At 40.0% G+C, this 25,567-nt stretch overlaps 2 protein-coding genes across 5 annotated transcripts; one reads left to right on the top strand and one right to left on the bottom strand.

Moving 5' to 3' along the window:
- Nucleotides 1-3,583: 3,583 nt before the first annotated feature.
- On the bottom strand, nt 3,584-5,498 carry LOC146707226 (uncharacterized). The gene is made up of 2 exons (XM_085460745.1): nt 5,441-5,498; nt 3,584-4,829 (listed from the first exon to the last, which is right to left on the bottom strand). The coding sequence occupies exons 1-2, from the start codon at nt 5,496-5,498 to the stop codon at nt 4,090-4,092; spliced, it is 798 nt and encodes a 265-aa protein (XP_085316871.1). The 3' UTR covers nt 3,584-4,089.
- A 7,044-nt stretch (nt 5,499-12,542) lies between these two features.
- Nucleotides 12,543-25,232, top strand: LOC146707227 (uncharacterized). Of its 4 annotated transcripts, XM_085458556.1 has the most exons (6): nt 12,543-12,582; nt 14,356-14,837; nt 20,055-20,532; nt 21,213-21,281; nt 21,449-21,582; nt 24,370-25,232. In XM_085458556.1, exons 3-6 carry the CDS (start codon nt 20,056-20,058, stop codon nt 24,599-24,601), a joined length of 912 nt encoding a protein of 303 aa, XP_085314682.1. In that variant the 5' UTR covers nt 12,543-12,582; nt 14,356-14,837; nt 20,055; the 3' UTR covers nt 24,602-25,232. The 4 variants fall into 4 exon arrangements, with proteins under 4 accessions (XP_085314682.1, XP_085314680.1, XP_085314679.1 ...); XM_085458554.1 differs by having other exon boundaries at nt 12,544-17,020; XM_085458553.1 differs by having other exon boundaries at nt 12,544-14,837.
- Nucleotides 25,233-25,567: the final 335 nt, after the last annotated feature.

The following is a 25,567-nucleotide window of genomic DNA, read 5'->3' on the forward strand; positions in this document are numbered from 1 at the left end:
ACGGGCTTCCATAGAATGTGAATTTCTTAGAGCAGATTTTAAATAAATGGAGACAAAAGAGGCTGGCTGAAGTGAATAACTAAATCACTTTGGAGGTCACACTCTTGATGCGGTCTGTCTTCAGTGATCGAGGCCTGTGCCTTGTTGAACCTCTGTGCACATCTGTCTGTGGAGGCGGGATCAGGGAAAAGAAGTTGCTACATGAAATTAGGATCTTCAGCTGGACTAATGCTGAGTGTAGCTGAATGTATGGGCATCTTTCAGGACTGTACAAATCCACAAATATGGATTATTTATAAACAGCTTAGTGTTTATACATAAAGGAACCAAAAGTTCACATCTATAGCTTTAAATTTGGACAAATCTGTCAACACAACCATCATGAATAGAATAAAATACAAACAAACACTGAAACTAATGAAAAATTATACATGATATATGAACTGTGGAACCTAACTGAAAAATAAAATTCAGAATAAACAAACTCACACATTATATGAAAGGTATAAACTGATTTGCAGGCTCACTATGCTGCACTGCCCCCGTGTGGTCACAACGAAACACAACAGCTTCTCATTTTCTTTTCCTCACTAGGCGCTGCTGAAAGTGTAATTTGAATTATCCCTTCACTAAAAACAAAAAACTAAAATACAAATAATCACATTTCATCATTCTTAATGATCTCATTATCAGTTTCTATTATCCATCTACATTCTTACTGACTCGTCTCACATCCACCCTCTCTACTCAGCATCCTCCAGTTTTTATTTTTCTTTCCTTCCAGAAGAATCAGTCAATATAATCTGTCATCACCAATAAAATCCTGAAAGTTTATATAAGAAGGACTTAGAAAATATCTTGTGTAGTATTTTGCAAGACAATCCAGCAGTTTTTAAATGATGAATTCATTTATTAATGGAATAAAGTTATCCAAACGTGCCTGGCCTACTATGAGAAAGAGACTCAGGTTAACTGGCTTATTGTCAGCGGCCACTTTAGCTGGTTGTTGTAAAATCTGTGGGGAGCAGAAAACATCAGCCGTTAATCAGTCTTTCATTTTATTAAAATGAAACAGTTGATTTCTCAGTGCCACAGACACTATCATACTGTACAGGCACTCATAATAAGGCTTCAGTTCTCTGAGATCTGAGAGGAGACGGTTTGTATGAACTAAACCACGAGAAACAAAGTTTATCTGGACAAACTGACAGACAAAAGATTAACAAGCAACCTGACAATTAATAACAATATGAGACAATATAAGTTCTAGTCACTTGTTTTCTTTATTATATATTTAAAAAGAGGAGATGTTGAGTAATACATTCTTACATTTATGCAGCACTATGATCACACCAAAACGCAACAGGTTCTGAACATTGATCATTTCCTGAACTTTGACCTCAGTACTTGTTGCTGAAAGTAATCTTAAAGTACTTTTTTATCATCATGTCAGGGAAGCTTTGAATCAAGTTTACAAATACAAAAAATATATAAAACTATCAATTGACTAACTAACTAAACAGACTTTTCTTCCCTGGCTGATGTTATTTTCAGTAAAACATTAACCAACACTTGTTACCTGTTATTACAGGTTATACAGCTGTTATACAGTTTTACAGATGTTAGGATTTTGCATCTTAATAAAAACATTCTAGTGTAATTTGTGTAATACATCATTGGTATTTACCTCATTTTAAAGCCTGACAAGGACTAGATTATATGATTTACATCCTGATATGTTAAATTCTAGAAACCTGTCCTTAGTTAAATGCAGGAGTGAAGTAAATGTACAGATTTATTCCACCACTGTCAGCATCTCAGAGACACAGCAACATTAACTGTTAAAGGAAAAATCTTCTTTTCCCCCACTGTCTGTGAAATCTATGATCTGTCCCTGTGTCTTTGTAAACGTGACTCTACAGAGAGGCAGGGAGAGTATGTGGTGTGTGTTTAATGCTCACACACTAGCTGTAGACTCTCCACTAAAGCTTGTGTAGCTGACAGTGATGGGATTTCCGGCTCTTTTTAGAGAACCGGCTCTTTCGGTTCGGCTCACTAAAAAGAGCCGGCTCTTTCGGCTCCAAAAAGGCTCTTCAGGTTGTTTTGTTGCTTTAATTAATTTATTATTAACAACAATATAAAATTATGCACAAAAGGAATTACTAATGTAAAAAAAAAAGTGGTTTTATTTTTATATGTTTATATATAAATATATGCGGTGGCCCCCAGAGACAAAACACGTACAAACTCCAAACACATTTCTAGCATGAACTGAACTTCCAAAACAGAGCTACCTAGATCACTTAAATTACACAATTGAAAGCATGAAACCATATGTGTATTGTTTGTGTATTTATACACAAGCATTCATAGTCAAATAATTTTTTAAAAAAAAGTTCATTTACCTGTTACTACCACACACCAAATCCGGTCGTTGGTACTTGCTGGCTTGTGTAGCCACTAGGTAACAAAAGTTCAACACTGCGCCCTAGCATCCTGGAGCACTTCTGTTGTGTTTTGTACGTGTTTTGAGTTTTTATGTGCTTCGGAGTTTGTACGTGTTTTTACGTGTTTTGGAGTTTTTACGTGTTTTTTAGTTTTTACATGCTTTGGAGTTTGTACGTGATTTGGAGTTTGTACGTGTTTTTACGTGTTTTGGAGTTTTTACGTGTTTTGGAGTTTGTACGTGTTTTTACATGTTTTGGAGTTTGTACGTGTTTTTACGTGTTTTGGAGTTTTTGCATGTTTTGGAGTTTGTACGTGATTTGGAGTTTGTACGTGTTTTGGAGTTTGTATGTGCTTTGTCTATAGGGGCCACCGTAAATATACTTTTATTTATTCACTCCACATAAAATGTAATAAATAAATCATATAATACAAAAACCAACTATTCACATTTAAACTTTTAACTATTTAAATTTTCAGCTTTTTCCTTTTACAAATTTAAAGTGAAACAACACAAAACACTGCAAGCCACAACACAATTAAATATAAATTATAATATGAAAACAAAAAGAAGATGCACATTCTCTGTCATATGGACCTGCATGAATAAACTTTCCGAATCCTTTATCATCTGCAACTGAAAATAGTTGTGGATGATTACTATACCTTTCTAATGTGATGTTGTTGTCCCTGGCTCTCTTTCTCTCTCTCTCCCTCTGGCTCTGTTCGTGTGCTACTCGTGTGCTACTGAGTGTAACTACCGCCCCTCCCCCCTCTGCCCAGCGTAAAGCACAAGGCTCGCGTGCTGAGTGAAGCGGAAAAAAAGTGCGAGAGAGAGAGAGGGTGAGAGAAGAAAAAAAAATACAACCCACGTGACGGCTCGCAATAAGGAGCCGGCTCGCGTCGTTCACGTCTAAGAGCCATTTCGTTCGCGAACGACCCATCACTAGATCACACGAAGCCCTGTTTAACATCTCGTTTAGAAGTACTGTTAGTTTTTCAAAGAGTAGCAGGATTGTGGGGTTGCAAATTTTAAAGGCTTTGCAGAATTTCTTCAGGCCGGAAAGATGTTGGTTTAGGCTTTTGGAACACAATTTAAACAAAAACACACAATTTACAGGAGATGATGTGAAGTGTGATGCCAACAGTTTTATTGAACATACAACTTAATCAGAAACTTAAAAGAAAGGAAAGACCTCTAGCGTGTTCGCCTTAAGCACATGCAGGCCAAAAGCCAACAAAAATGAATAAAGATGAAGACTCTCGGGGCACTTCTGAGCTCCTTTAATGGAGAGGAGCTCCTCCTCCTTTATTATATAATTATCCATATTTTATCTTTAAACTGATTTAATTCCATCTTAAACTAGATTGATTTCCCCAATTTTGTCAAAATCATTTTCTTAAAAACATTTATCTATTAAATGTGTTTATTAATGTGCCACTTTGACCAGTCTATCAATTTGCACAACTTTGCATTCCTCTATGATATTCAACATTTGTCTTGCATAACTTTCTGGACTTTCTTTCAATTACCTTTTCATTGTTCTTTTTTTGGGGGGGGGGCACAAGGTCAGCCCATAGGGTCAGGAATAATGACTGTTATGCCAACCTTATAGTAAGAAGCAATTAATACTACAGATATTTTTATGCCTTTAACTGACCCCTCTGAGTAAATCTTTTCCCACAGGTGCCACAACAATGTGGCTTATCACCTGTGTGAATTTGCATGTGTATCTTCAACTGATTCCTCTGAGTAAATCTTTTCCCACAGGTGCCACAACAATGTGGCTTCTCACCTGTGTGAATTCGAATGTGTCTGTTTAACTGACCCCTCTGAGTAAATCTTTTCCCACAGGTGCCACAACAATGTGGTTTCTCACCTGTGTGAATTCGCATGTGTCTAGTCAACTTTGACTTCCAAAAAAATCTTTTGCGAAAGGTTCTGCAAGAACGTGGCTTGTCACGTGTGTGAATTTGCATATGTCGACTCAGTGTTTCTGACCTGTAAAATCTTTTCCCACAGGTGCTACATAAATGTGCTGTCTCGGAATTTTGAACACTCAGGCCTGATACGATTTGCGCTGAGTTTATACTGTGTGAATTATCATCCTTTCTTTCGTCCTGATCTGTGTCAGGAGAGTTGTGAGAATGGAGCTGGTCATTGCTTGGTTCTGGTTCACTGTGGTCACTTTCTTCACGAGCAGGAAAAGTTTCAGTCTCCTGCTTTAGAACAACCGTTTTTTCCACTTCAGTGGTACGGAATTCCTCCTCTTCCTCTTTAATCTGTGAAGGATCCTCCTGGTGTAGACTGGAATTCTTCTCCTGGTTACAGACCTGCTGATTTGTGAGCCCATCCTCGTCCTTACAGTCATGTTGTGGAAAATCTGAAGGGACATATCAAAAAAACATACATTTGAGAAATTACAAGGTAAGCTTAACCATTAGCAGGTCTCTACATGGTAAGCATATGGCTTAGATATACCTATGAAGGCATGTTGTGGGGAGAAACAGTTTTGCTGCTTATGTGAAAACCATTTTGGCTGCTCATTTACAAATTCTACAAATAATATAAACAGATTATCTAGGATGAGAAAATAAAGACGATATATAATCAAACAAAAGCACAAAGTGGTATCTCTTAAATTTTGTTATCAAAGTGCACAAAACATTTAAAAGTTCACTTAAAATTATTCAAAAACTTTACAGGACGCTCACTTCAGGATTTATTTATTTATTGTTTAGATTAACTATTCATTGCCTTAAAGTTGGGGAGAATGGGAGGTAGAGCCTTCAGCTGTCAGGTCCCTCTTCTGTGGAAAAAGCTGCCAGTTTGGATTCGGAAAACAAACACTCTCTCTTTAAAAAGAAAAAGAAAAAAAAATATTGGGCTTAAAATTTTCATTTTTGATAAAGCATACATTTATGGCTGGATCAGGTGGCCCTGATTAGGCTCATTGAGATTTAAACTGGGTGAGAGAACAGATCTTTCTTATACCTCTGGGTATAGAGTTCCACAGCCTGGGAGCAGAACAGCTAAAAGCTCTGCTTCCCATCGTGGTGAGGCGGAAGGAAGGCACAGAAAGCTGGATAGAAGAAGAAGATCGAAGTGCGCGGACAGAAAAGGTAGTGCGTAACAGGTCAGAAAGGTAAGGAGGTGCGAGGTTATGAATGGCCTTGAAGGTGAGCAGAAGAAGCTTGTGGAATATCCAGAATTTAACTGGGAGTCAGTGAAGTTCCTGAAGAACTGAAGTGATGTGCTGGTAGGAGGGAGTTCTGGTGATAATGCGAGCAGCAGAGTTCTGAACCAGTTGAATCTTATGGAGGGATTTTTGGGGGAGACCATGCAAGAGAGAGTTGCAGTAGTCAATGCGGGAAGTAACAAGACTGGGCAAGAATGGATGTAGACTGGGTGACAAGAGAAGGACGAAATCTGTTAATGTTGCGTAGATGGAAATAGGCAGAACAGGTGAGATTATTGATGTGAGATTTATAGGAAAGTGAACAGTCTAGGATGACACCAAGGCTCTTAACCTGAGGAGAAGGGAAAACTGTGGAGTTATCGATGGTGAGTCAGAAGTGGTTTGCCTTCAAAAGGTTGGATTTGGTGCCAATAAGGAGGATTTTAGTTTTATCCTTATTGAGCTTCAGAAGGAGTAATAAAGGTAATATTAAAACTAAGAAGCTGCTGCCATTGTTGGAAACTGGAATTGGCTGGGCCACACTATGAATCCTGGGATAGGTTGGGCAGCGAAGGATACACCCGACCCATCCTTCAAATCTGGAAATGAAGGACACGTTTGTCGGCCGCATTTGGAGGAGTCTTTGAATTTGGACAGCCTTCGTCGAGTCGCTGTACCGCAATCGGCCTACAAATGCAGCCTTTGAAGGATTTGATTTCGTGGCTCAAGAGTTGGGAGTTTGCCTTGTAATCGGAAGGTTGCTGGTTCGAGCCCCGGCTTGGACAGTCTCGGCCGTTGTGTCCTTAGGCGAGACACTTCACCCATTGCCTACTGGTGGTGGTCAGAGGGCCCGGTGGCGCCAGTGTCCGGCAGCCTCGCCTCTGTCAGTGTGCCCCAGGGTGGCTGTGGCTACAATGTAGCTTGCCATCCCCAGTGTGTGAATGTGTGGATGACTGGATGTGTAAAGCGCTTTGGGGTCCTTAGGGACTAGTAAAGCGCTATACAAATACAGACCATTTACCATTTGATTTGATAGTTGACGTAATCGTGACTAGTCGACAAGTCGTGGCAGCCCTACCTTACAGTATAAACCCCCTTCAGGACACTGTTGTTGGGATTAGAGTGGGATGCAAAAGTTTGAGCAACCTTGTTAATAGTTATTATTTTCCTGTATAAATCGTTGTTTGTTACAATAAAAAATTCTCAGTTAAATATATCATATTGCCTGTCCCGTTTGGCTCTTTTGCCATCAGAGTTATTGTCTGAAGGTGAAGAAAGCTGCCCAACGGATTTACTTTACCGAATGGACCATCCCAGCCTTGCCGTAATGGTCTATTTGATTCACCTTTTATTGTTTATTTTATTTTATTTTCACTTGCTAAATACGGGACAGACTTTACTGGGGAAAAGAAAGGGGAGAAAGAAAGAGGGAAAGAAAAATAGCGGGGAAGAGGAATGGTGATAAAGGGCAAAAAACAAAAACCAACAAAATAAGCAGACAAAAAAAAATACATATATCAATCACATGGATCACCTGTTGAGAAAGAAAAATGGCAGTGGTTCCCAAACTTTTTTTGCTGGGCCCCCTTTTGTTTTACAAGAAAAATGTTCACGCTCCCCCGCGTGCACGCACACGCACTAACACATCCTCCAACCACACACACCCATATTTTGCCCCATTGCGGTTTATTTCACACCTCAAACATTTAGTAAACAATTAAGCAAATACAAGTAATCAGCAATAAATTACAGGTAGTAAGAAAATAAACTACCAACTAATTTATGCACCTACATGGGTATTTTTGAAAACGCAGCCGTTTCGTCCACATGTAAACGGCGTTTCGAATCACCAAAACTGAGATTCTTTTAAAACTTCTTTTTTTGCGTTTACGTGTGGACGAGGAATACAGAGTTCGTCACGCAACATCAAAGGTATGTGCCTTTTTTCACGTCACGCTGTGCGCCACGTTGTTTACATGAGATGAATTGCAGAATGGTAGATAGAGACGAAATACTGTTAATCTGACTATGCAGGTTTTACACGCAGTTACTGTCCCTCCATTTACAAAGGCAGAGGCGTCACGATGTGATTAATTTACGTGTAGTTGTTTTTTTTCCTCTGTAATAATATTCAACATTGTTATCAATACATTTTTCAAAAAATGCCTCTCTGTGCAAAATAGGTTTAAAAACATAAACAACTGTGGGATACTGTTTGTCCGTGATTTGAATTGGGGGAACAAATCGTGGCAGGATCAGCCTGATATTATTTGTATCCAACTGTAACTTTACTGTATAAAGTATAGTATAGTATGTATATCTCCAAAATGTCAGGAATAGTTAGTCATTACAACAAGTGTTTGTGAACTAAAAATCACGAATATGGGATACTGTTTGTCCGTGATTTAAACACCCCAGCGCTGCTCCCGACGAAGGGAAAAAGCAATTCTGCTGAGGAGACCTACCTTGGCACTTGTGCAGGTGAAGCCAAAGGGAAGATATGCTTTACCATATTCTCTAGTTTCTGGCTTAGAATGAAGTTGGTTTGGAAACATATTCAGCTATGCTTCATCTCCTGCTTTGCGTTTCTGTAGGTGCCCCTGCTAGCAGTGTCCAAGCATTGTTCCCCCCCCCCCCCACCATGGCTCTGCGCACCCCCTAGGGGGCGGGCCCCACACTTTGGGAAGGTCTGATCTATGGGAATATAACAGTAAATACTAAATATTAAACATTATTGTGCAGCACGTAAGATCAACAGCGCACAGTGTGCTTTGAGGTAGGTAGGGATGGGTATCGAAACCCGGTTCTTGTTGAGAACTGGTTCCCACTGTTTCAATTCCTTGGAATTGTGTGCCATTTTTGCAAACGATTCCCTTATCGATTCCAGTCGCCCCGAATGACGTCACCACGTTGCGGAGCGTCGCTTACCTGACAGGAAACATGGTGGCTCAAATGCTCAAAAGTTTGATTATACTTTACGAGAACGGATGACAACAGGGCAACTTGCAATACTTGCAACCCAGATAGCAAGGAGACATTGAACAGATGTTGATTTTCCATCTGAACCATCAGAATCGTCAGGATTGAAATGTCAACACAAAACCAATGTTGAAACAACATTGAAATACTGATGAAACCTGACACTGACATTGAAATAACATTGATTCACTGTTGTTCTGTCATCGTTGATTGTTGATCTATTTATAGTTGACAAGGTGACAACAATCACGTTGAAAAACCATCAATTTATGGTTGAGCGGGAAATTAAAGCTGCTACCACTTGGACTATTCCGCAGCACCCCTATCACATTGGTACATCCCTCCAGGTAACCATTGTCTTGTACAGTAGAGCGGGACATTAGATTTACTCTCAGCGGAATTGACCGGAGAAGGCATCAGTTCATGCGCTGCACTGGCCTGCACCACGATTAGTATAAGGTAAGAATGAATGACTTTTGTTCTATTCGTTATTTCCACGGTTGCATTTGAATAACAGTAAAAAACAAACAAACAAACTTGTTAATGTAAAGTTTCGGATAAAATGTGGGAGCCCGAAATTGCGTCTACTTTCATCTTACAATCCGGCAACATTGCACTGCAAACAAAGTCTATCAACAAAGAAAACATTTTTGTTTCATACTTTTCCGTTATATTCCCTTACAAAGCTAGCTTTAACGCTTCGAGGGTTCCTTTGTTCTTGCCGTCGCCTCGGCGCTTGACCCAGACTTTCGCTCTGTAGTTGCTTTTTAGCATAGTACTACAAAAAATTGTAAATCTGTGATATATGATTGATAAACGTAAAGGTAACTGTATAAAGGTGTTCAATGACTTTGTTACTTTTAATGATTGGAGAGCACCCGCTTCGATTCGCACTCAATTCAAACTTTACGCTGCACGCTCACCTAACTTGCGTTTGCACCTTTTGTCCACACGTAAACTGCGTTTAGCATTTACGTGTGGACGAGGAAGACGGAGAAAACGCAGCGTCAAAGGTGTGCGCCTATTTTGACGCCACACTGTGCGCCAAGTTTTTGTCTCGGTGCCATGAATTCCTACAATGGCAGACTTAGACAAAATACTGTTAATTTTATTATCTTCAGTGTTTAAATGCTTACATATACGGGTTTGCTTGTAATTGTTGCCTATATACATTTTAAGCTATTATTTATTATTTAGTTCAATCAATAGATCAAGTTTTGTAGTGACTATGAAATATATTGTAATTATCTGTTTCCTGTTTATCCTAGACAGGGCAAAAAAGGACTCCAAATTAAAAAAAGATAAAAATGAAAGACTGGTGCATTGTGCAGTTTAGCACTGGTGGTACAGAAATAGTCCCTAGTTCATGGATAAATGGGGAGAAATTGTCATGGCCTCCATATCCTCCGTGAGACACATTCAGGATCCACGACGCAGTAAAGAGGAGAGTTCATCCTGGTGCAACATGGCTCACCTATGCACCAGTCCGACTTCTAATAAGCCATGGTGGGTATCATCTGGATTGGTGTTGTATAAATGTAACAATAACAAGTTTTTCGTGTCCTAATTTATGTCTGGCCATACATTGTGTTTGTACTTCCAGACACATTTCACGAAGCAGAACGCAGTCTTCAGAAATATCTAAGTGAACACTGTGATATGTCTGACCTTCAGTCCGAAGCTGAAACTCAGACCAGTCATAAAAGAAAGCACAAGCAAAACTTTTTTTATTTCACAAACATATCTTTGATTGCTAAGAATTTATGATCTTGTCTTTTATACATATCTGTGGTGCTTGCATACTGCAATATCACCACATAATATAGTCCAAAAAGTGGAAGCTTGTAAACTTTTTTATAAATGCAAAGCCGTGTACACTTGTGCACTTCAAAAATCCCTTGTATACTGTACCTTCTTGCACATCTCCGTTTCCTGTGTGTGTTGTTATAAATCAAACTGTAACTTTAGGAAAAAATATTCCAAAAGCACATTTGTAATTACTTATGACTGTTTTCAACTTTTTTTTCTTTAGACCAAATCCCCTGTACACATATAGTGACTCAGAGGATGAGCAGCCCACAAAGAAATGGTTTCCCCGGGCCCCTCGAGTGAAAATACCAGGTAATAAAATACTGTCTAGTGTCTTTGTACATATCTGTGTGTGACACAAGGAAACTTTTGATAAGTTGTCTGTATTCTTAAATACTTAAAAAAAATGTATCTTTTTCTGTCAGACCTGACGAGAGCTGTTAACGAACTCCGTGAGGAGGTCAGAGCCATCCGCAATACCGGCTGCAATGAATCGGTAGATGCTGGGGTACTGCCTCTGGATTTGCCCTTGCACAACATTGAGGAGCTAAACAATGCAGAGCCAGCTCTTCAATCACAAGAGGCAAATAAGGCAATGGTAAGTATATAAAGGTTATGTACACTTTGTAACTATAAAGTGTAGTAGCTGTCAGATGTGATTTAAATACATAACAACGGCCTGTTGGTTAAACACACAAGCACTTGCATACACATTTAAGACATGAGACACGCTAATTCCATCTCTTAAAATGTGTCTATAGGTGAGACGCTTTGCCTTGATTGGAGCCTGACGCAGCAGTTAGGGGCAAACTCTATGTCCGAGTTAGTCTTTGCACAAGCAGTGCAGAAATGGCTCCGATACGCCCCAGATTGTTTGGGTGGTGCAGGACGCACATCATGCAAAAAATTACAAACTTCTGTGAATCATATAAACGTAAATAGGAAACTGTCTTTTAATAAAGTATTTAGCAAACGAAACATGCCTATTGACCTTTTTTTGTTTATTTTTTTTCTCTGTTACATCACATGCAATGCTTTCTTATTTTAGGATAATAGTATTGACATGATACATTGTGAGACATTTGGGTTTTTTTTATAAAGGGTGTCCAATTTAAGGAATAAGTACAATTATGTGTTTAGGTGGTTGAAGTATTGATGGAAACATGCAGTAGTTTAGTATTGGTTAAAATACCTATAAAGAAAGGTAGATTTCCAGTCATGATTTAACTGTTGTTTTAATAAAAAGCAAATATGCGAAAGAGGTGGAAAATCAACACCATAGCTCAACAGTGTTTCAATATCAGAATCTGACATTGTTTCAATGTCAACAGTATTAGAAAATACAACGTTGAATCAACGTCAGGTTTCAACATTGATTCAACATCAAAACCTGACGTTGTTTCAACGTTAAAAAAGGGTGCAAGAGTGACGTTAGGTCAACGTCACACTTCAACGTTGAATCAATGACACAGCCTGATATTGACTCAACATTGTTTCAATGTTTCCTTGCTATCTGGGAAAGTAGATATTTCATTTAAGGGAGGAAACACTACGAATATGCAAAAGCATTTGCTCACAAAACACGCAATGACCTTAAATGAATGTCATGTTTTTAATTCCGCTCCGGATTCGTGAATCTCAACCCAGCACGTCCTCTCCCGTTAATGCGGCAGGTAAATAATCAACTAACATTGCATATTATGTTAGCGCGATCTGCCTTATTACAAAACCTGCCATTACTGTGCATTTAGGTGACCATGATGAGAGAGACAGACAGAGTCTGGCTGGCTCAGATGGTAGCAGTTCTTGCTGCAGTCTACCGGTCGCGTCTCCTTTCAGGCCATGATAGACGAATGTCACGAGCAGTGACTAAGTTTGTGGTAAAAGGCTTGCACAGTAGTGATGCGAACGAAATGGCTCTTAGAGCCGGCTCTTTGACGTGAACGACGCGAGCCGGCTCCTTATCGCGAGCCGTCACGTGGGTTGTATTTTTTTTTCTTCTCTCACCCTCTCTCTCTCTCTCGCACTTTTTTTCCGCTTCACTCTGCACGCGAGCCTTGTGCTTTATACAGAGGGGGGAGGGGCGGTAGTTACACTCAGTAGCACACGAACAGAGCCAGAGGGGGAGAGAGAGAAAGAGAGCCAGGGACAACAACATCACATTAGAAAGGTATAGTAATCATCCACAACTATTTTCGGTTGCAGATGATAAAGGATTCAAAAAGTTTATTCATGTAGGTACATATGGCAGAGAATATGCATGTTCTTTTTGTTTTCATATTATAATTTATATTTAATTGTGTTGTGGTTTGCAGTGTTTTGTGTTGTTTTCACTTTAAATTTGTAAAAGGAAAAAGCTGAAAATTTAAATAGTTAAAAGTTGAAATGTGAATAGTTTGATTTTTGTATTATATGATTTATTTATTACATTTTATGTGGAGTGAATAAATAAAAGTATATTTACGGTGGCCCCTAGAGACAAAGCACATACAAACTTCAAATCACGTACGAACTCTGAAGCATGTACAAACTCCAAAACACGTAAAAACTCCAAAACACGTACAAACTCCGAAGCACGTAAAAACTCAGAAGCACATAAAAACTCAAAACACGTACAAAAGACAACAGAAGTGCTCCAGGATGCTAGGCGCAGTGTTGAGCCTTTGTTATCTTGTGGCTACACAAGCCAGCAAGTACCAACGACCGGATTTGGTGTGTGGTAATAACAGGTAAATGAACTTTTTTTTAAAATTATTTGAATATATATATGAGTGCCTGTGTATAAATACACAAACAATACACACATGCTTTCAATTGTGTAATTTAAGTGATCTAGTAGCTTTGCTTTGGAAATTCAGTTCATGCTAGAAATGTGTGTTGGAGTTTGTACGTGTTTTGTCTCTAGGTGACACCGCATATATTTATATATAAACATATATAAATAAAACCACTTTTTTTACGTTAGTAATTCCTTTTGTGCATAATTTTATATTATTGTTAATAATAAATTAATTAAAGCAACAAAACAATCTGAAGAGCCGGTTCGGAGCCGAAAGAGCCGGCTCTTTTTAGTGAGCCGAACCGAAAATCTCTAAAAAGAGCCGGAAATCACTATTATGTGATAGACTGGCACCCTAACCAGGGTGTACCCTATAACTTCTGCGTTATGCCCCAGCCCTCCTGCAACCTGTAAATCCATTGAATTTTGTATGTTAACCAAAATCTAGACTTTGCTGAATATTATGTAATATGAAGACAACATGCAGTGTTTAAGTGACCAAGTAGAATTGGGTAAAAGTTACTGAATAGTGTTGGAATAAAATGACAAAATTGTGAATGATTGAAATATTCCAAGAGCTTAACTTGCTTCATCTAAACATGTTTCAATCACGTTTTATAAACACAAAATGCACAGGTTTATGAATATGAATAAGTTGTGTCGATATAACACAGTTGTTTACGTTTCTCCCAAAGCAAAAAAAATTGTGTGCAACCAATGTACAGTACTGAATTAAGTAAATCCAACACGTTCACTTTTTCGGTGCACCCTGTACACCTGATGGCCAGTCCAGCTGTGATCAAACTGTATTAAAAAAGTAACTTCTCCTTATACTGTAGGGTCTTTCCCTTTGTCAGTACATGGAAGAAGTTTTCAGGCCCCTCTTCTGTGGAACCAGCTTCCAGTTTGGATTCGGGAGACAGACACTATCTCTACTTTCAAGATTAGGCTTAAAACTTTCCTTTTTGCTAAAGCATATAATTAGGGCTGGACCAGGTGATCCTGAATCCTCCCTTAGTTATGCTGCAATAGACGTAGGCTGCCGGGGGATTCCCATGATGCATTGAGTTTTTCCTTTCCAGTCACCTTTCTCACTCACTATGTATTAACAGACCTCTCTGCATTGAATCATATCTGTTATTAACCTCTGTCTCTCTTCCACAGCATGTCTTTTATCCTGTCTTCCTTCTCTCACCCCAACCGGTCGCAGCAGATGGCCGCCCCTCCCTGAGCCTGGTTCTGCCGGAGGTTTCTTCCTGTTAAAAGGGAGTTTTTCCTTCCCACTGTCGCCAAAGTGCTTGCTCATAGGGGGTCATATGATTGTTGGGTTTTTCTCTGTATCTATGAAGCGCCTTGAGGCAACTTTTGTTGTGATTTGGCGCTATATAAATAAAATTGAATTGAATTGAAAAAAGAAATTAATGAGAAGCAAAACATTTTTCTTAATAAAAAAAACCCATATTGCATATTTGCATGAAGACCGTTCCAGCCAATGGGGTTTTGTTGATAAAATTATTCTCTGTGATTGGTGGCTCCATGGCCACCAGCACAGTGAGAAGAGGTTTAAAAAGGTCCCAGCACAGCATTCACTGCAAGCAGAATGACAGTAATGGCTCGTCTGTTCCTCCTTCTCCTTCTGTGGGTTGGTGAGTCAACTATTGCACTTATTCCATATGTGTGTGTTTGCGTGTGTTCTTTTTAAACTATTCTTCAGGTAATCACATATCTGTGTAACCAAGCCAAGTTAAACAATCTTTTATTAAGTCTTGCTGTCATGGTTCCAGGCTTCTGTGCCTTAGTGGTTTTGTTTATTATTAGAATTTTTAGTTTGGGGGATTATTTACAGCTGTTCTGGTAAATTATTTTCAGAACAGCTTCTTGTTCATTTTCCTTAGTGATGTGTCGGTCATGAACGAAATGGCTCTTAGAGCCGGTGTCAGGTTTATATTGATGATTGTCATTTTTGCTTATGTCGTTGACCCAGGGTTTTTGAGTTTATTATATTATTTTGTAATTTCCTGGTCCCACATCTCTGTTCCCTCTGTTGCAGTGCATGCGAGTCTGTGTCTTTAGTTCAGTCTGTGTCATGTTTCCTTTTTTATTTTGAAGGTCCTTGTCTGAGGTTAATGTATGTGGTTTCGCTTCCCCTTGTCTCATTAGGCCTGATTTGCCCCAGCTGTGTTTCCCTCCTGTTACCCATTCCCTGATTGCTCCCTCAGTGTATTTAAGCCCTGTGTTTCTTTGTGTCTGTGTCGTGATCTACCGTTTACCTAGCTGTGTGTTCTGTCAGTCCTCTGGTGTAAGGGTATTTTGATATTTTCCAGTTATGTTATATTTGAGTTTAACATTAAAGCTGTTTTGAGTTCATATCTGTCTCCGGAGTCTGCACCTTGGGTCCTATTTAGTGATGGTGAGATGAAGCCTCATGATGAACTGAAGCTTCCCATCCAACTGGTCGACTCATGGTTCGAAGCATTGTGATGATTCATTTGCTCTACTGCGCCATCAAGTGGACAATTCAAGTGAAACGGGCTCAATGATTATAATGATGTGATGTGTAAACCGCTAAACCGAATAAATAAATTGTTTTTCATGGTTATTTATCCTGAATATTGTCTCAGTATGTCTGATACAAAAGAGAAAGTGGAAACTATCAGTACACAGTTTTTGGGATGATTGTGTAACTGCGTAATCATTCTTATGTACATCTCAATAATGACACAAACTAGTGTGTGGCACTTCAAGTTGAATGAATAAAGGAATTACTATTGTTCATGACACCAATAACTGAACTCTAAATATTAGTTATATTTAATATTATACTAATTTTATATTATATTAATTTAATATTTGTGTATAATAAATTGGCAGCTTAACACAGGAATGTACATGGAAACAAAAAGGGAGGGAGTTGTGATGTGAATGTGCTTGTATAACAGTGCTCATGACACTAGGGAAAAGTTTTCATTTGTTTTTATTCAAAAATAGCAGCTTTCCCACAGTGCTGGGCTTAAGACGGTTCCTCTTTTTTGAGAGGATTTCTCCTGCTTTTGAAAATATCCTCTCACAGGGCACAGATGAAGCAGGGGTTGCAAGAAAAACCACAGCAAGTTTATACAAGTTTGGATAAAGAAATTTGTGTCCAGTACTCCAGTAGCTATGTAACACGTACGTAATCCAATTCCACAACACGATGTGATGAGGGAATCAGCTGTGTTTTGCTGCCCATTTTATTTCGAATCTGGCGCAAACCGGTGAACCAGTTCCCGAATCAGTCATGTGGTACGGACTGCCCGCGAGGCCTCGAACGTCACTGCATACGTAATCAACGCAAGCCTCGATACGCGCTTCAGAAAAACGCCCCCGCGATTACCCGATGCGCGATTCGAAGCTTCGACACACAGGACACATCACTAGTCCTATTCCTGTCTGCACACAGCCGCTCATAACAGAAGATCGCGACCATACTATGGACCCAGCAGACATTGAACTTCAGGAGTGACGCCGAGCAGCCTTTGCCCAGCTGGAGGAGGAACTCCGCTGGAAGCCATGGCTCACCCCTGACATCGGGCGCATTTTCCATGGCACTCGGCTGGCTCTCGGCGGTCCCCGGAGCTGCCGGAAGTCTCCACCTGTTGCTCCGCTGGCACTCAAGATGCGGCCGCTTCAGTTGGGAGTCCTCCGCGTGGCTTCAGGCGCTCACGCTTCATCCTCAGCGTCACCGTTCTGTGCACCGGAGGTTCAGTTGCTCACGCCGCCAGCTACCTCTGCTCAAAGGAAACGGCGCTCACGTCACCGTCATATGGACATGTCTGAGCAACCTCCGGTGGTGAGTCAAAAGGACTACACTTTCCACACTCCACCTGAGCTGTTAAACAGTAAAGACTATGAACTTACCTCAGACACTTTCGGGATTTCTTTTCTCGACGAGGATTTGGATTGGGAGGCCAGTTTTGGTTTGAATCCTCCCACGCTAGTTCATCACAATAAGCATTCGTCTGGGATTTTTAGTTCGAGGTCTGCTCGTTGGGGTGGGAACAAGCTAAAACCCAAGTTTGCCGAGTCTGTTTTTTTCTGAGACTGTGAACACTGCTAAACCTAAGACTACACAGACTGTTAAACGTGGTGGGAAAGGGTCGTCACCTATTTTTGATGGTCCGGTTTTCATTGAGCCTGCTCCTTTGCCTTCCTGTGCTCCTCCGCCCAGGGCGGCTGTAGTCCAGCAGTCTCCTGCACCTGTATCTGTTCCTCGGGTGAGGGGGGGGGGGGGCGGCGGCGGCCCAGCAGGGCCCAGTTTGTCCCTGCTCCAGTTTCCAGGCCAGCTGAGGCTCCGCTAGCCTCTGCGCCCGTAACTACTCCGCGGGTGGGGAGTAGCCTGAGTTGTCCTCAGGCTCGGTAGGCTCGGAAAACACTGCACGTGAAAGCGCATCAAATACGACTTTTTTGACCCTATGCGACACTTATCCGATCATGGCATGACAGTGTGAACAGCACAAATGCAATATTTTCAAATCCGATCTGGGTCACTTTCGTATGTGGTACTGAATCCGATACATATCTGATGTTTTAGAAAGCGACTGCTGTTTGAACGGTCATGTCGCATTAAATCAGTCTTTTACGTCACTGACACAAGACAGATGCCAATTATCAGCGCTGGAGAAGCGCCCAATAAGACATCGCGAACACTACCTGGCCATCCAGTGTAGATGTTAGTGAAACTGTTTGGAAGACAACGTTGGAGAAACGTGAACATTTTTATTTATAATGTATAATCTGCAGATTCTGACAGAAATCTGCAACTATCATTTGAAGCACCGATGCTCTCTAAAACAGCAATAAGGATAATTATTTTGTCATTTACATTATGTAAATAACTTAAAGCAAAAATTGGGAAACGTAAAGTCCGAAACAAGTCTTTATATTAAGGGCCATCAGTCAAACCATACTGTTTTCTACAGTCATTGGTCTAAACAGAGCGCGTTGTGTGTGACGTCTTGTTTTGCGAATGCGGGCCGCTTTGAGGGTTCACACGGGAGCGCATTTGCTGTCACATTTTATTTGTAGTGTGAACAAGAAGACAAAAAAATCAGATTTGATCAAAATATCAGAATTGAGCATTAAGACCTGCAGTGTGAACGTAGCCTAAATGCATCACTGTGCTGAGTATACATGTCGGCACGACGTGGTGGTGTAAAAAAGGTGGATCCACCTCAAAGTTCGACTTCTCAGTATTACTTTAAAAAAATGGTTCAAGTGCTTTGAATAATTTATATGACTTGGAAAAAAATGAGCATAGCTAAGGATATTAGTGCTAAGTCATGATTTTCTCAGAATGTTGCTGCTGCTCGCTGACTTTAGCTAACAGCAATTCCTGTATTTGATTCATGTTAAGTACATTTATGTCCTTAATCTTTAATTTTTTTATTAAACATCCTCATCTTGTATACAGTGGCTTGCAAAAGTATTCGGCCCCCTTGAACTTTCCCACATTTTGTCACATTACAGCCACAAACATGAATCAATTTTATTGGAATTCCACGTGAAAGACCAACACAAAGTGGTGTACACGTGAGAAGTGGAACGAAAATCATACATGATTCCAAACAGTTTTTACAAATAAATGACTGCAAAGTGGGGTGTGCGTAATTATTCAGCCCGCTTTGGTCTGAGTGCAGTCAGTTGCCCACAGACATTGCCTGATGAGTGCTAATGAGTAAATAGAGTGCACGTGTGTGTGTAATCTAATGTCAGTACAAATACAGCTGCTCTGTGACGGCCTCAGAGGTTGTCTAAGAGAATATTGGGAGCAACAACACCATGAAGGGATAAAGTTATTGAGAAATGTAAAGCAGGCTTTACATTTACAAGTCATACTAACTTTGACATATATTTTTATATGAATTGAAAACTTTCTGTCTGTACATAATTCCAACAGATTTTACGAGGTTGTAAGCTCACGTAGCCAAAACTCCAATAATGCTAACAAGCTTTCACCATTTCATTGGTCTGGTGATGCAACTACATAATGTGTTTTTAACAGACCCTAAACAACACCCTTTCAATGAACAGCAAGACACTTGACCCTACCGCCTACTGGTGTTGGCCAGAGGGGCCGATGGCGCGATATGGCAGCCTCGCTTCTGTCAGTCTGCCCCAGGGCAGCTGTGGCTACAACTGTAGCTGCCTCCACCAGTGTGTGAATGTGAGAGTGAATGAATTGTGGCATTGTAAAGCGCTTTGGGTGCCTTGAAAAGCGCTATATAAATCCAATCCATTATTAATGTGTGTGTGGGGTGGGGTTCAAAGTATACTGAAACAACAAACAATTTAGGCATTTCAATAAAGTTACATTATCTCTGCTCTTTACAAGTTCAAAGCCACAGACCAAATTGTGAATAGAACTGTAATTTCACTGTTTCACTTCAGCAGCATCAATCTTTGCACAGATAATCTTCATATGAGGATTTCATGTTTATTGTCAAAGGAGATTATATGCTAGAAAATACAAAAAATAAATGAATAACAGTTTGGTGAGAAAAATATTGAGTTTGAGTTCAGTCCCAAGTTACTTTCACCAACTTGTCTCTGCTGTAATATTTGGATTAATTCAATGAAGTCTTAGAACTGTTAGCTTTATTTTAAAACCAACATTGTATAATATCAAAAAATACTTTTAGACAGGCCTGTGTTTTTGGCCTGTCATTTTTAAGCAGGAACCTCAGAAAGGTATTTATGAGTTTTGTTTGACATCAGAAAGTAAAAAGACTGCACAAAAGCTACACGTGTTACCATATTATATGACCCTTGCTATAACAGAAATGTATTAACCCCTTAATATTTTTTGTGTTGCTTTTTTTTTTCAGAATGGCTTTGACAAAGCTTCTGAACAACCGCCCTGACACGCCATATTCCCGGCCACCCCCACTGCACATGAAAATTTTAAAGTCCTGTGACCAGCTAAGGGTCACAAGCTGGGACTTCAAAGATGGAACACCAACACCTCTAATGACAAAGAAGAACACCATTGCGGCGATCACCAATGGCCAGACTGTGACAAAGATCACAATGTTTGAAGAATATGCCTCTAAAGTCCAGCTCGGGGGGTCATACATTATGAGAGGCCATGAACTCAGTGGCACAGGCCCCCCTTACAACATCAGTATCACAGCCAGGACACAATTTTTTATTTTTTTTTATTTTTTTAGGGCACCGACCCTAAGTGTGAGGGAAGGTCTTGTAAAAGAAGCAGAGGATCTTCTGCATCCTCTTGTTCCTCTCACCCCACTCAAGATGAGCTCCACACATGAGGGACTCATGACAGTTCAAGGGGAGGTGGTGGAGGTAAGTACTTGTGGTTCCATCAGAATTTACATGGATTTAGGTTTCCAAATAACCCATTATTGCCAGTATTTTTTACAGTTAAAATTTTGGTTTTTGCTGTCAAGCAGAGACTAAATTCTGTTAAGATTGTTAAGCACAATTTTTAAAAAATATTTACCTCAGACCATTTCTGATATTTTTGCAGCCAGTTTGCATTGTGCCTGCGTACATTTGTGTTGTAAGGGCTAGATTTTAATGAACAGTCTCTACTTGATAATGAAAACAAACAGAATAATTATTTTATACACTGCTGTATATAAATTCACACAAGGCTTCATCTAAATATATCCTTTATAATAAAAATAAAAGCAGATACAACAGAAATGGTCAAAAAGTACCCTGAATTGGGTATAATGGAAAACAAATAGATTTTGTATACCTGAAACTGGCAAACTTTTCATTTAAGTTGCAAAATGTATTGTTTACAGAAGGATTTCCTACAACCTGTTTCATAATCACAGTATATGAAAAACATCCTAATAACCGATACAGATAAAACTGCTTCTGATAAGATAAATGGCATGTGCAGAATACTTAACAACAACCATAACATAATCTAAACAGATTACTGAAGAAATAAAATCCTATCACAGATAACTACACTGACTATTACTGACATTAAATTTCAATTTTCTTTTCAGTTTTCTGCTGTAAAGAAGGTGCTGTTGGGAAAACAACATGTTCCCCTTAAAAACCTCCAGCTGAAGGAGGTAATGGTGCAATTTAAGTTTTATATTGAAAATGGTTAAACTAATGTGACAAATGTGACATTGCTGGTACAGAATGTATGAGGCTGTGAGCTTTTTTATTTTCTAGTTACTGGACTTGTTGTTATTTAATTAATGAATCTTTAATTCTGTCATGTTTGTGATTTCAGGATGGTTTTACCATGACAATCTGCCTCTGGAGGGAGGCAGCTGCTAACAACTTCAACGTGGGAGACCACATCAGCCTCTCTCACGTTAAGCAGAGACAGTCCTCATATGGCGTACAGCCTTTACACAGATTGAGGTATGAAGAAACTTTGTTTGTCTTATCAACAAATGTTTAAAACTATGTTTTCAAATTTGACATAACATTATATATTATATTATCTTACACACACACACACACACACAAACACTACATATAGATAGATAGAAAAGTTCCCCCCTCGCCCCTGCGGGCGGTCAATCCTTCAAGCTCGGGTCCTCTACCAGAGGCCTGGGAGCTTGTGGGTCCTGCGCAGTATCTTAGCTGTTCCTAGGACTGCGCTCTTCTGGACAGAGATCTCTTCTGGATAGGGGTTGCCAACTCCCTGAAAAATAAATAAGGGACACCTCGTGGCCAGGGCCGGGCAACCCAGTTGTCTTCACCCTTCCCAGTTTGGTGAATTTTCTAGCTCTTTTTTTGTGTGTGAAATTATTTTTTTAACCATTTGACTTGAAGTTGATTTAAGTAGATGCATATTCTATTCTTTGTGATATGAACACATGTGAAACAAATGATCATTTAGCCATTTATTTTTAGCTCAAAATGACATTAACACAATAAAACAGGTCTCTTTCTTAAACAGAAGCCTGTCATGCTTAACTTTTGAGAATATAAGTAAATCTTTCTTTAAAAGAACTCTGTCCTGCTTAACTTAAAATTATAGAAAACAATAGAAGGAAAAATATTCTTGTAACAGTGCACATTTAGTGCATTTAGTACAATTGGCTTCAGTTGAGGTATTATTTCAGCTTTTCTAAAGCTAATCAGCTGCTCCTGTTTGTAAACCCGCTTGTTCCCATGAATACGCATCATAACTCATCATCATTATTCATCTATGTTTTACTTTTATGTATTAGTCATCTATTTGTTGTAATCATCTATCCTTGCAGTTGTTTATTACACTAAATAAGTTATATTATCACACTTCTGGCCACATAGCGCTGATATTCACTGCACATGCCCATATTAACTTTTTCCAGCCAGGTGTTTTCCTTTTCCCATTCTTCCCTTTCTCTGGGGGAAACAAACATTGCTGCGCTAATGCTGGGCTCACACTGTGCGGTTTTAGGCCTATTTTGAGCCGATTTTTGAGTCGTGCGACCGATTTGGTGATCGGACCGATTTTGGCCTTCATCGTGCGTCGTGTAGTATACGTGGGGTAACGAGAAGCGATTAACACCTCGAGCAGCTCCCGATCATCAATCGCTCGTGAGGGTGTCACCACAGGCGCTCACACTGCTCACGCGCAAACACGTAAACGTCGGTGAAAAAGACGGAGCAGCACAGCTGTGCAGCGTGTGATCTGGACACAAGCGATGGAGGCACAACTTGTAGAACTTTGGAAAGCTCATCCGAGCCTTTTCGATGTGGCATCACAAAATTATCACGACCACAACAACCGTGGAAATAGTTGGATTTACACTGCTGCTCAATCACAGCTGCCTGATCAATGTTTTTCATTAGCAATTTAGCAAAGTTGATGGTGGTGGTGTGTCTGTGTGAGTGAAAGACAGAGAGAGCGAGCGACAGATTTTCTGTTATAACCTTCATTTTATGGACGCACAGTGTGAGCACTCAGGTCGCATCAGAGCATCGGGCGGTATAGTGTGAGAGTACATCGTGACCTACGAACTTCTAACCCCTGCGAGTCAATCGTGCAGTTTGAGCAGGAGCTGAATAACGTGACTGAAAAAAATTGCACAGTGTCTGCCCAGCTTTAGGTGTACTGTCGTCCGAGACTTGCACCGCAGTGTCGGTGTTTGTTTCCCTGTTGGCCATGCTTCTTGTTGTGGTCATCTGTTGTCTTCCGGTATTTTCTCCGCAAGCGACCTTTCCTCGACCAGTGAGATGAGCGGTAATCTGAATTGTCATACTCGAATTGTCATAAGTTTTTCCTTTCCAGTCACCTTTCTCACTCACTATGTATTAATAGACCTCTCTGCATTGAATCATATCTGTTATTAACCTCTGTCTCTCTTCCACAGCATGTCTTTATCCTGTCTTCCTTCTCTCACCCCAACCGGTCGCAGCAGATGGCCGCCCCTCCCTGAGCCTGGTTCTGCCGGAGGTTTCTTCCTGTTAAAAGGGAGTTTTTCCTTCCCACTGTCGCCAAAGTGCTTGCTCATAGGGGGTCATATGATTGTTGGGTTTTTCTCTGTATCTATGAAGCGCCTTGAGGCGACTTTTGTTGTGATTTGGCGCTATATAAATAAAATTGAATTGAATTGAATTGAATAAGTGTGCTGTCAGCTCATTGGTCACAAAGCAGGAGAGGGGTTGGGAATTATGTTTTCAAACAAAGCGTTAATTCCATTAACATTTATAGACTACTTTTGATTCTCACTGTATTACGGGACAAAGTGCGTCCCTTATTAGCTCAATACGGGACGTGTACTTTTGTTTCGAAATACGGGACGATTCCGTATTTTAAGGGACGGTTGGCAACCCTACTTCTGGACAGAGATCCCGCACCACTATGTCCGGTTGGTTAGCTGTTCCCAGGACTGCGCACCACTAAGATATTGCGCAGAACCCTCAAGCTCCCAGGCCTCTGGTAGAGGACCCGAGCTTGAAGGATTGACCGCCCGCAGGGGCGAGTAGGGTTTTTTTTTTTTTTTTTTTTGTTTCTCCAGGTGAACATGATTAACCATTTTGGAATTGACTTACCTGGATGATTCAGCATGCATCAAGACATAATGTGTGTATGTATGTGTCTTGGTGACTTAGTGAAACCACGTGATGACCATAGGTTTTCTTTTTTCTTGTTGGATAATAAAAAAAAACAACGTTTTCTGGGCTAAATGTGTGCCTATGCTGTGTCAACAGACAAAAGTCGAGGAGAGAGCTGACATCCTCATTGGTGTGGCCACGGCAGAAATGCCAAACCAGCTGGAGGTGTTGCTGGAGGATGGAAAGAGCCTGTTCATTCAAACTGGCCTGTGGAGTCTCTTTGATAAGGAACTGGAGGAGGCAGCAATCAAAGTTACTGTTAAAATTCAGGGAAAGCATATTGTACATATTCAAAAATATCAGTGCGAATAATTTAAGGAAAATATAAAGTTCCTTTGTTCACTTTGTTCTAAAATGTGACAGATTGTATTTTATAACTTAGGAAACAAAATTCATTCTTTTTATCAGTATTTATAATTTTTTATGACATTTTGTTAAGTTCTGTACTATAGTTAACAGTTTTAGTATTTTCCAGTGTTAAGTATTTGTATATTAAAAATTCTACATAATCTTATATTTGTGTTTTTAATTTTTAGAACACTGGAAGGCTATAAAATGTTTTTAAAAAAAGAAGAACAACAGCACAGTTCAAGACTTAATGTTGTATTTTGTAGATAAAAAAGGGGGCAGGTCTATAAACAATATTTGATTTGTACCTTTTGAAAAAGCCAACAAATTCAATGCCAATACAGCCAAACTCAGGAGATCAGTTAGGAGCACAGCTGAGCAAAGGTGATTCCAAAAAAATGGAGAGAAACTCTGCCATGCAGTGCCATGCTGAGCAGACTGGTTTACAGCCACAAGAGAGACTCAGCGTTCACAGATCATAAAATCTTCAGGGAGCAAAGCTCTCAGAGAAGCTATAATGCAATCCACAGATAGAATACAGTCAATAAGCTCCAAGTGAAATGTTAAACAGTGCATGGATAGCTTTTTGTTCAGCTTTTTCTTCGTATCCTTTTTCCCCCTTTCTAAAGTCTCTTCAGAGGCTTTGCAATTTGTCAAACAGCAGCTGGTAAAAAGGCTTTTGCAGTGAGGCAGGGAGCCTGTTCAAACCAGATTATGCTTGATTTGATGACTGCAGAGAACTTGGGGCTGACAGCTCAGATTCGGATCGGTTCTCCCTTGAAAAGGCATTAGTGTGTTCTGTCATGGCAGGATTTCTGTTCAATGTGCAGGTAGATTGAAATCAACGGGCACCAAAGACACCCAAACCTGAGGGATCATTACGTGACACCCAAAGCATCTGAGCAGTCTTATTCCTTCATCTGTACCAAATTACTCAGATTCACAG

This window comes from Copadichromis virginalis, linkage group LG6 (assembly GCF_057382275.1).
Source record: "Copadichromis virginalis isolate Kocher_CV1m ecotype Utaka linkage group LG6, C_Virginalis_male_GT1.1, whole genome shotgun sequence".
Lineage (NCBI taxonomy): Eukaryota > Metazoa > Chordata > Actinopteri > Cichliformes > Cichlidae > Copadichromis > Copadichromis virginalis.

Coding starts and splice junctions, on each gene's coding strand:
- LOC146707227 (XM_085458556.1), top strand. CDS start 20,056: ATGGCTTTGACAAAGCTTCTGAACAACCGCCCTGACACGCCATATTCC. Junction 20,533..21,212: donor TTCAAGGGGAGGTGGTGGAG/GTAAGTACTTGT, acceptor TTTTCTTTTCAG/TTTTCTGCTGTAAAGAAGGT. Junction 21,282..21,448: donor AAAACCTCCAGCTGAAGGAG/GTAATGGTGCAA, acceptor TTGTGATTTCAG/GATGGTTTTACCATGACAAT.
- LOC146707226 (XM_085460745.1), bottom strand. CDS start 5,498: ATGGGAAGCAGAGCTTTTAGCTGTTCTGCTCCCAGGCTGTGGAACTCT. Junction 4,830..5,440: donor GTGGAACTCTATACCCAGAG/GTATAAGAAAGA, acceptor ATGTCCCTTCAG/ATTTTCCACAACATGACTGT.